At 39.7% G+C, this 11,887-nt stretch overlaps 1 protein-coding gene across 1 annotated transcript in view; it reads left to right on the top strand.

The window, feature by feature from the left end:
• Positions 1 to 5,954: 5,954 nt before the first annotated feature.
• LOC114471227 (heterogeneous nuclear ribonucleoprotein U-like protein 2) overlaps positions 5,955 to 11,887 on the top strand; it is a 28,403-nt gene continuing 22,470 nt past the window's right edge. The window contains exons 1-4 of the mRNA XM_028459878.1: positions 5,955 to 6,523; positions 9,211 to 9,284; positions 9,400 to 9,642; positions 9,718 to 9,830. Coding sequence (XP_028315679.1) covers positions 6,087 to 6,523; positions 9,211 to 9,284; positions 9,400 to 9,642; positions 9,718 to 9,830 — 867 coding nt within the window. The 5' untranslated portion in view covers positions 5,955 to 6,086. The remainder of the gene's footprint in view (positions 6,524 to 9,210; positions 9,285 to 9,399; positions 9,643 to 9,717; positions 9,831 to 11,887) is intronic.

Below are 11,887 nucleotides of genomic sequence, written 5' to 3'. Positions count from 1 at the left end.
CTTATTTTTGATCCTAACAATTCTTTAATCTTAGTGTAGTTCCAGTCATCATTTCTCACTTAGGTCTGATTGGCTCCTTTAGCATCTGGCCCCGCCCTTTTACACTAGCTTACCACTACCTCAACATTATTTGACATTAGTTGAAGTCTTTAGGAGCATTTTCATTGAATTTTAACGTGTTGATATAAATGTTAATCAGTCTCAGTCGTCCAACCTTTCTTTGCATGTAGTCTTTAAAAAGCCTTCTCCTTGATAATAATAATGATTTAAAAAGAGACTAAATGTTTTTCGCTCATGAAATACAACAAGGATGCTAACCATGCCTCCTGCATCCTCACTATTGGTATCCGTTCCTTAAGAAGCTGTCGAAAATCCAGTCTTGGACGGAAACACCTTTCGTGGCGTAGAGCACCTCTAATTATTTGAGCCTCACCATTGATCGGCTTTGGAATGAACAGACAATCCATGACTGACTGGTGTTCAGGTGGGCGGAGCCAGATAGAAACCCAGGGTTTCTTATACGAAACCTGCCAGTGAGCAGGTTCAGTTCATGGAGAATGTTACCATGGTGATATACTTGGAGTATAACTTACCTTGCTTTCACAGAGTTTTCCTTATTTGAGCCCAAACATACTCAGAGTTTGAACATAAAATACCCCCCTGGTGTTTAATTTCATGTGACTGCAGTGCATGCTCGTTTACATTTCTTGGGACATTTTGCAATTTAGTTTCCCCTATAGAGAGGAAAAAGCTTGAGTTTAATGTTCAGATGTAGCACAGAGATGCTTTTTATGTGAAGCCTGTGGTGAGAGAGTGACTGAGCCACTGTTTGTGAAACACACTCACTGTGTGAGCACGACCTCAGAGATCTGTTGTGTAACGGAGACGCGCACCGCTGCTCTCCTTGTCACACTTTTCAGTATAAAGCAGTAAGTGTGGAAGCAGCCGCTGGAAGAGAGGCAGTGAAGCAGAAAAATCTTCTCAGTAATCAGGAGGCGATTGTTGTTTTCTGTGGAGCCAGAAACAGACTTTGATGAGTGTATTTAAACAAAATGACTCAGAGTTGTCCATAACGGCTGCAATGACACACTGCTGAGCAGACAATGTGATGGGAGATGAGACGGTGGTGTTACTTGAATTTAACTGTAATTTATCAAATGTTTTTGTATGTAATCCTGCTTTTTACCTTTTTCCAGTTTGCCCTCATTCATGTTCATATTTTTGCATCTGTATCATTGAATAAAATACTTTTTAAATGAAAGAAGAAATTTGTTGTACTTGTGAACTACAGCATCTAGAATACACCGTTATTGATCTCCCAGAGGGGAAATTCACCCAAAAAAAAAAGTTAAAGTGAATAAACTGGGATTTGGACTTGGGTCTCCCACATGGGAGGTAAGAAATCTACCACTGAACAAACCATGCCTGTATGTTACATATATGTATAGATTTCTGGAAAGGATCTATCTATAATTTTACAAAAAATAAAATAAAAATAACTCCTATAATCTGTTTAAATCAAACCTCTGACAGTAATTCCATAAGCAGGATTTATTAGTATTACAAACTAGCCAGAGGCCTGACAGAAAAATAAATGAAATTAATAGTTTTTGTAAAGTTAAAAAGTGAAGTCAGAATAATGTAAAACCTTTCAGATCCAACAGTACAGTATCCATTTTCTTATTTTTAGGACACAATTGAATTAATAATATAATATTAGTTACATTGCAGTCATAATGAACAAAGTCAGATTATTCTGTATCTTTTCTACATTTTTATTATTGGTGTTTATTAATAAGGAAAATATTCCTAATAAACCGTCTGCCTTCTCACTTTCATTGCTCAAATCTCAAATCAAGTCTTTTTATGTAATTTCCATCTTTATTTAAACTATGATAATAAAAAAGATTAAAACCAAAAGTCAACTGACAAATTAAATAACTTTAATATTTGGGTGTAGAAACATGTAGAAAAACCATGGACATTCTGTAAAACACTTGTTTCTCACAGCAGAGCCACTACAGGGATAACTTTATCCTGGTTGTTAACCTGCCCTGCAGCAGGTACGCTGTAGAGACTAAATCACCATGGTTACAGGTTAGCTGTAGAGGCTAAATCACCATGGTTACTGGTCCTGGATAAACTTGGCCGGCTTTCATTCAACTGACTTGGGGATAAGTTTATCCAGGATAGCCAATTTTTCCAGGCTTTATCCCCTATCCTTGTTTTGTGCAGTAGCCCCCTGGGTAAAAATGGGCACCATGATGCACTAAGTGTCTCTCAAATGGGGGTATGCGATGGCACTACAGGAGAGACTTGAGAGAGGAAAATTGACAAAGTGTCAAATATATGGGGTTTTATAATGTTTGATTTTTTACTTTAAAATGAAAATCATTCTAAATATTACCAGCAACTGAGATTTGTATAAGGATGAATAAAAAGATTTAAATGTTTTATTGATCTCAGCAGGGTCCGTAACAATAACATTGGAATCATTTTTAATTTGGGATATAAGACGCGAGGTGGACTGACGTTTTAACTGATGTGCCAGCAGTCGGTTGGCTTTATCACCATGTTCATAATAATTACCTCGGGTTTGTAATAACATGCATTCAGCACTTCTGGTAGAGATGAGATCAAACTCTGTTTTAAGATTTAGACGCTTCTTAAATAATTATTGAGTAGGGTTAGAGGCGCACTCTCGATGAAGGTCACCAATAGCAGATGTTAATTCTGTGAGTCTGGCATTTTGTTTCTTGTTGGAGTGGGAGGAGAATGAAAGAATCTGCCCTCTAAGAAAAGCCTTTAGTGACTCCCAGAGTATTGAATTAGAAGTGGATTCATTTTGATTAAAGGCCAGGAAGTCACTAATAGATTTTGAAATGATTTCACAGAATGTATTGTCTGCCAATAATAAAGAGTTAAACCTCCAAAGAGGGGGTGTAGGTTTATACATTGAAAACTGAATGTCTAGATGCAAAAGAGCATGATCAGATATTAAAATATTTGAATAATCAGAGGAAACGACACAAAAAAAAGGTCTATTCTTGAATATGACTGATGCACTGGGGAAAAGAAGGAAAACGTCTTTACCAAGGAATGACGGGATCTCCAAGGGTCAACCAGCCCATTTTGGGTCATAAAGTCAGAAAAAGATTTAGCCATGGCCAACAGGGGTGTAGAACTGGGACTAAAGCGATCCAGTGCAGGGTCAAACACACAATTCAAATCACCCCCAAAAATCAACAAATGAGTGTTTAAATGAGGAATATTACTAAGTAATCGGTTAGAAAAATTGACATTTTCAAAGTTTGGTGCATAAACATTAACTAAAACTAATTTTGTTTGCATAACTACGCCTGCTACTATAATATATCTACCATCCTTATCAGTAATAATCTCAGTAGATTGAAATTGGATCTTTTTATTAAACATAACTGCAACACCTCTAGCTTTAGAATTGAAATTAGAATGGTTGGTCTGACTTATCCAGGGAGACCGGAGCCTGTAATGATCTTTAAGTCTAAAAGATGGGTTTCCTGTTAAAAAATTATGTCAGAATAAGCAGTTTTGAATGACTAAAAACCCTTGCCCTTTTGGTTGGACTGCCCATGCCACGTATATTACAACTAAGAAAACGAATTGGCTGGCCCATGTCAGGAGTGCTGGGATTTAAGTTAGCAGAAGACATTTAAGTGTGAATAAATAGGAAAAAAAGAGGATCTCCAAAGTCACCTGAAAAGAGCCAGGACGGACCAACCCCCCACCCCCCCACACACATATACACATAGAATGGTTGTACGAATGTTTCAGCAGATTAGAGCCAAAGGCCAAGCACCGATATGAAGGGACGTTACATCTGGTTGGTTTGGAATCATGTCCATACAGAGCACCTCAAGGTTCATGAAAAATGACCCGACAACATGGCCAGATCTCCAATGAGCTGCTATTTACGATTAGCTCATTAACAGCCCTGGCGTCTACACAATGGAGAAGATGAATACTTACAAAAGCTTGGATCTTTATATATATTCTTTAAGGTAGGCTTATGTATGTGTTTTTGTGTCTATATAGGCCTGTGTCATAATTGGCTTGTTACGCGATGTGGTTATGCTAGGCTAGCACCGCTAATAATATAATAATAATAATAATACAGCCTAAATTAAAACATAAATGGGTATATGAAGCACATTTGTGCTTGGATCCATAATTTCCGTTTCTGGCCTTTTGCTGTCGGTATTCTGTAAAAAGCTATGTTTTCCTTCAGCCAGGCGTCGTTATGACAACCAAATACTACGTAGAATTTGGGCATTATACGAGCCAGACTGCAAAATCTCCACAGTGATGTCAGCAGTAAATAGCTGTTGTCAGGCAAATGTTTACCACAATTAAAATGGCGGCGCGCGTTGGTTAGTTGGTTGGTTAAGCGCTGACGTCAGGCGAAAAGGTGTATTATAGTTTGCTAACCGCTGTCATCTGATTTCACATTGTACTGAGATTGTATATGAGCATGCACGCACATGCGCACTACCGAAAAATGAATTTTTGCTAAAAGAAACAATTTATTTTTGTGGTTAGGGACATACAGTAATCTCAGTACAGAGGTAAACTCAGCCCGTGACACCGCCATAAAACCTCAAAAAAGAAGAAGAAGAAGAAGAATAGAAAATATGGTGACACGGACAGAGGATGGGGAAGGAAGATCAAACTTAGAGTGGTCTCTATTGGGAAAAGGAGGGAATGGAAACCCAGTGAGGAATGATGGAACAGCAGGAATAAAGAAAAAAAAAGGGAGTTAGAGGAAAGCAGTAGTGAAGACAGAGAAAGGGTGGAGAGGAGGAAAAAGTAAGAAACTCGGTTCTAGGTAATGTTAAAACTTTAGTCAGACGACATAGAGGCGTTGAGGTGCAGTCCATTTGGATTAACGAGAGTTAAAAACTAAAGTGGGAGAGAAATAAATGGTAAGGTTTGTTAGGGAGTTTGCTGATTGTTTGTAAAACAAAAGTACAGAAAGATAAAGCAATGAGAATTAGGAATGTGTGTGGAACTAAGGTGTTGGATAGGTTTGTGATTGGAGAGATCAGAGTATCAAGAGGAGTAATATCTGGGGTTGGATTTGAGGAGAGTTTGGACACATTAGAGAAGGAGATAAGAGGAGTGAAAAGAATAAAGAGGCTGTTCAGAAATGAAGAAGGGTAGAAAGTAGATCGATATTGACTGAATTTGAAGGAGTGGTGCTACCTCAGAAACGAATGATTGGATACATGAGCTTTCCAGTGACGGCTTTTGTAACCCCCACTCAGATGTTCCAAATACCAGAGGTTTGGACACGTGGCTGCAGTGTGCAGAGGGAGACAGAGGTGTCCAAAGTGTAGTGGGATCACAGGATGGAGGAGTGTAGTGAAGACGTGCAGCTGAAGTGCAGTAACTGTGGAGGAGAACATCGAGTAATGGACAGGAAATGTGAGGTGAGGAAGGAAATAGAGGAAGTAGAGAAAAATAAAAGATTTAATGACATCAGCTATGCAGAGGCTGTGAAAAGAGTTCAGAAGGGGAAAGAAGAGAGGGAGGTTATTGGAAAAATGGTAACAGAAGCAAAGCAAGCAGCGCATTAGGAGAGGGAAAAAACTAATATTGATGATCAATCAGGGAGAGGAAGTTACCTTTGGAACATTTCTTAGGATAGACTAGTCCTATTTATAGCGTACGTGATCAACTGTACTGAGCAGGCCAAACAGAAAACCGAAAAGATCAAAGTCATTGTGAAAGGAGCAGAAAAGGAGCTGTCGTGGGAGGAAGTGAAGGATATGTTGGAGAGGGACAGCAAAACTAGAGGTGGGAAGGTGTTTAGTCTAATGGGTCCTCTTAGACTCCGATACAGTAGGGGGCGCAATATGCAGCTGCAACACTTGGTGCCACTCGCCAAAAACACACAAAGAAGAAGAGGAACCAGTCCACAGCCAATCAGAGCGCGGGACTCCGTCTTAAACTTGTTATGGTCTGTACGCCATAGATGGTCTGTACCATCTGTCTGTAAACAGGCGTGCGTTAGTATTTCTGAGTTCCAGAGGAGCTCGTCAGTCACCATGAGGCTGGCAGACATTAAAAAGTTAAAGGTGGTGGAGCTGCGCTGCAGACTGAACCAGCTGGGCCTGGATAGTAGAGGACTGAAGGCTGAGCTGGTGGAGCGGCTGTGGTCCAGTGCTCAGGAGGAGGCATACAACCGACAGGACGAGTCCAAACCAACGGAGAATAAACAAACACTACTGACGGAAACAACTGACAGTCTCCATACACTTACAGAGGCTGGCGTAGGAACGATATGTTCCACAGACCGAAGCCGACAGCTGACCAACGCCGCCACACAGACCGACCATGACCCGGGTCCCCCTTCAGTCCCTCAGGCGCCATGTGAGGCTCTGCCAGCGGGGGAGGAGGGCGGAGAGCCCGGTAGGCTACAGGAACCCACGGTGGTCAGGGGGAGATCCTTCTACGAGTTCAAAGAAGAGATCAGATACAAGAGGTAAATAAGACTACAGGGGTCCAAACCTGTGCATAGAGGACTAAAGTCATGTCTGTTTTAGATCTTGTGTCAAACGCTTGGCCCGAGGGCCAAATCTGGCACTTTGGAGCTTCCAATTCGGCCCGCAGGAGAAAGTAAAAACTTTATCAGCAGTATTTACTCAATAATAACTACATCAGTCATACGTATTTATCTTTGTGAGTTTGAATCCTGGAAAGTAAATCAGATTTTAGATGGAGGTCATTGGTGACTAGAGCTCCTGAGAGCCCCTCACATGGTCCATGCGGGCTACGTGGTGCCCACTGGCACCGTGTTGGTGACCCCTGGTGTAAATGAAACTCAATATTTGCACTAGGGGTTCACAGTTTTCCCGGTGCTTATATCGCACAATTACAGTCATTGTTAATGCTAAACAGTTGGGGAAAAAAACTAACATTTTTTACAAAATCCTTAAATTTTCCTGAAATTATGAGGTATTTCCCTTAATTAAATAGAAATTGGTCACAACATCTAGGAAATTTAAATGAAGATCTTGTTGGTACTGATATCTATCACTCATTGCTTAGATATGGTCGATTTCTGACATAATTAGTATTTTATTTATATGTAGAAGACTTTTAGGGCACAATAATGATGAAATTACTAATTTTCCCACATAAAATGGTAAATGGACTTGATTTATATAGCGCTTTATCACCACACTGAAACAGTCTCAAAGCGCTTTACATATCAGCTCATTCACCCAATCACTGTCACATTCACACACCAGTGGGACAGGACTGCCATGCAAGGCGCTAGTCGACCACTGGGAGCAACTTAGGGTTCAGTGTCTTGCCCAAGGACACTTCGACACATAGTCAGGTACTGGGATCCAACCCCCAACCTCTCGATCAGAAGACGACCCACTACCACCTGAGCCACGGTCGCCCAAAATCTGTATTTGGCCCCTGAACTAAAATGAGTTTGACACTACTGTTTTAGATGGTTCCTGCAGCTCTGTAGAGAGAATGCATTGTAACAATTTAGGGATGTAATGATTCACTCAACTCCCGATATAATTTGATTCACGATACTGGGTTCACGATACGATTCTCTCACGATTTATTTTACAAAATGGGAATGTAGAAAAATGACTGAAAAATATTCCTTTGTTTTTTGGGGGAAAAAAACTAGAAAATACTGTATTATTTTCCTTTTATTTTTCATTGTCAAAAGAATCCCTTGATAAACTATTCAAAACAATGCAATTTAACTAAAAATAAATCTTGAATGAAATAAATAAAGGAATAATACAATTGAAGAAGAAGCTTATTAATTTAAATTCTGGTTCTATAGTAAACAATGCAAAACTGTAAAATAGTTATTTTTCAACTGAAAATGTATTTTATGCCTTAACAATTGGACTTAAAAAAAAAAAAAAAAAAAAGTCATTTCACTGGTTTACGGCAGATATTTGTTTGGACCAGCAGAGGGCGCTGGTAACCCAGTGGTCGGTTGGCATGCAGAAATTCTTGCAGTGAAGAAGTGATGCTATGCTAGCAGACAGAGCTAATAGAAAAACGTGACTTTTACAGTTATTCACGTAATATTACAGATATTCTTTCGGTGCTAAAGGGGGAATGCGGCCAGAAAGAAAGTAGTATCAGATTCCGCCCGCCGCGTACACTGCTGGACAAGAGAAGGGATAAATATTTAAAAATATTATATATATTATATTTAAAAAAAAGTACTGCGATTCAATTTTCAAAGTATCGATGTTCGTGATACCTATGAATCGATTGTTAACTGCCTTACGATTAATCGTTACATCCCTATAACGATTATGTTTGAGCCAGAAGACCTCTAAAACATGCAGTGTGACCCTCAAGGACCGCGCTGGGACATCCTGATCAGACCAATGGCAGAGACAAATCAAACACAGCAATCGATATTAACTTCGTAGTAAAATTCAGAAAATACTTTTAACTCTGTTTTTTAAAGAGACTTTAAATTCATTTGCACCAGAATAAAACATTTGTGAAGTCAATCTCGGTAAACATTACAGATTACAATAATTCCAGTTTTTGCTTGCAAAGTTGTCCAAAGTCTTCAAAAAAGTTAAAAAGAAGTGTTTTCAGTCTGAGGAAAAACCCTTTTACTTGCTAGTATTGTTATCAAAATGAAACGACATCCACTGCTAGACATGCACAATGTTGGATTTTTGGCCAATATGACAATATTTTACAACAAATTAGGCTGATAACTGATATTTCCCTCCACACCTCTAATTGAAGATATCATCTAGTTTCTGTAGTAGAATTAACAAACAGAATTATTCTGCAGACATTAAATAAAACTAAAAATGATGCAAGTAATCATTCTTTATGCAAAATGAGAAAATGCTTCAACTTACGTTATGTAAAACATGTTAAACAAAACTTTTACGATACTTGCAGCCTATCCTGTTTAAAACAGTTACTACCTTGTAATTACCTACTAAAAATGTATAATGAGATATGAGTTTTGGTCCATATGGCCCAGCTCTTCTCCAAACCTTACTAAAGTTGCAGTAGCTGTAACTTTTTGGTTAAGACTTTTCACTAATCTAACATTTGTACAACACACATATTGACTTTTGAAGAAACATCTGCTCAGTTTCTACTTTGCTCAAACCTGTAAACATTGTGGCTTGGTTCCTTTTCATCCAGAGCCAAATCACCACTGCCTGTGGAAAAGCAAGAATCAGAAGAGCAGGATGAAGATAAAGTGAGATTCGATACAAGTGAGTTCACAATCTCTTTCAGATCTGTGATGACTGGGCTTCGTACATTTGAGTTATTCTAATATTCTTTATGGTTTAAGTTTTAAATACTTTTATTGTCTTCATGGTTCCTTAGGTCGTGGTCACCTTCACTTTGAGGGACATCCTGATGGATCAGGTGGACAGCCGCGGTTCTGGGAACGGTTTCCTTTGCTGTGGTCAGGCTGCAAGCTCACCCATGGGGTGCTGCAGGGCCATGTCGGTTTTGAGATGAGAATAGAAAGGAGGCTGGTGAGGGCACAGCTGAAGGACGAGAAAGCGTCAGAGCTCTGTGGTGTCAGAGTTGGCTGGTCTACGTCGGACGCCTCTCTGCTGCTCGGTAACTGTTCTGCATCACTGCTTGTAATTGTTCTCGTTGAAGCATTTTGATGTGATGTTTTGGTTTTGTCTGGAGGTGAGGATGAACTCTCCTTTTGTTTTGATGGACGGGGGATAAAAGTGTGTTCTGGAATCAAAGAGGAGTTTGGAGAAACCTTCTCTGAAGGCGACATCATCGGTTCTTATGCTGTGAGTTCGACTTCCTATTTGCTTATGAACGACTCCACTGCCTTTCTATTTTCGCTTTCCTGAGTGTGCGGTTGCTTACTTCCAGGCAAGTGAGATGCCGATGTTATCAAGCCTACATGTCATGTTAATAGTAATAATATAGTTAACTACTTAATAGTTAATATATAGTAGTACATATACACTGAACAAAAATATAAATGCAACATTGTAGTTTTTTACCCATTTTTCATGAGCTAAAACATTTTCTATAAACACAAAAGACTAATTTATCACAAATATTATTCACAAATCTGTCTAAATCTGTGTTAGTAAGGTGTGGCATATCAAGATGCTGATTAGACGGCATGATTATTGCACAGGTGTGCCTCAGGGTGGCCACAATAAAAGGCCACTCTAAAATGTACAGTTTTGCTTTATTGGGGGGATGTGGGGGGTGGGGGGGGGATCAGAAAACCTTTCAGTATCTAGAATAACCACCATTTGCCTTACGCAGTGCAACACATCTCCTTTTCATAGAGTTGATCAGGTTGTTGATTGTGGCCTGTGGAATGCTGGTCCACTCCTCTTCAATGGATGTGTGAAGTTGCTGGATATTGGCAGGAACTGGAACACGCTGACATATACACTGATCCAGAGCACCACATACATGCTCAATGGGTGACATGTCTGGTGAGTATGCTGGACATTCAAGAACTGGGATGTTTTCAGCTTCCAGGAATTGTGTACAGATCCTTGCAACATGGGGCTGTGCATTATCATGCTGCATGATAATGCTGCATGATCAGAATCAGAATCAGAATTCCTTTATTAATCCCAGGGGGAAATTGCTTTTGTTAACGCCACAGAACACATCACAAATAAAAGAATAAAAATGTTAATAAAGACAAAAGAAAGAATAAACAATAAATAAGTGTGTAATTAAGTAAAAGACTGTTAAAAATAGGGATCAGAAAAACACACATTACAGTAGTAGAAAATAAAGTAGGATAGATAATAATAATAATATATACCAATATGATTTAGATATTTACAACAATCAAGCTGTGAGGTTACAGTGATGAATTATACAGTTTGATCACCACAGGCAGGAATGATTTCCTGTGGCGTTCTGTGGAGCACCGTGATTGGATCAGCCTGGTGCTGAACGTGATTCTGTGACTGACCAGCACGTCATGGAGTGGGTGGGACTCATTGACCAAGATGGCCTTCACCTTCGACAGGCTCCACCTCTCTGTCACCGCTGTCAAAGAGTCCATTTTAATCCCCACAGCGTCACTGACCCTGCGGATGAGTCTGTTGGTGTCTGTGACCCTCAGTCTGCTCCCCCAGCAAACAACAGCGTAGAGGATCGCACTCTCCACCACAGACTCATAAAACAGCCTCAGCATTTTCCTGCAGATGTTGAAGGACCTCAGCCATCTCAGAAAATAGAGGCAGCTTTGGCCCTTCCCATAGAGGGAGTCAGTGTTCCTCCCCCAGTGCAGTTTATTATCAGTCACCACTCCCAGGTATTTGTAATCCTCCACAATGTCCACACTGTATGATTACAATGTCCACACTGTAATCATGCTGTCTAATCAGCATCTTGATATGCCACACCTGTGAGGTGGGATGGAGAAGTGCTCACTAACACAGATTTAGACAAATCTGTGAACAATATTTGTGAGAAATGGCTCTTTTGTGTGTATAGACAATATTTTAGATCTTTGAGTTCAGGAGCTTCATTTATAAACGCTGCGTGTATAAAAAAGAAAGCGTACGCCACTTATAAGCAACTTTTGGGACTTTTAAAAAACAAACCTGGCGAGATAATGTGCGCACCTCAACAGCAGCTCTGATCCTGCCGTACGCACGAAATAATGAGAAACTGGAAACTCTGCCCCCAACAGGAGAAGAATTACATTAAAGACAGTTCTGTGAAATTGATACATTTGCGTGAAATAATCGAACATTGCACATTTCACATATACACATCTAATACAGTATGAAGGGTATATTTGCAAAAACAAAAGAGGAAAAAATTATACTGACGCCCAAGTGAGTGACGTGCGTGCACC

Source organism: Gouania willdenowi, chromosome 10 (genome assembly GCF_900634775.1).
Source record: "Gouania willdenowi chromosome 10, fGouWil2.1, whole genome shotgun sequence".
Taxonomy (NCBI): Eukaryota; Metazoa; Chordata; class Actinopteri; order Blenniiformes; family Gobiesocidae; genus Gouania; species Gouania willdenowi.
Note: the sequence above shows the minus strand (reverse complement) of the source record. Positions and strands in the feature narration are given on the sequence as shown.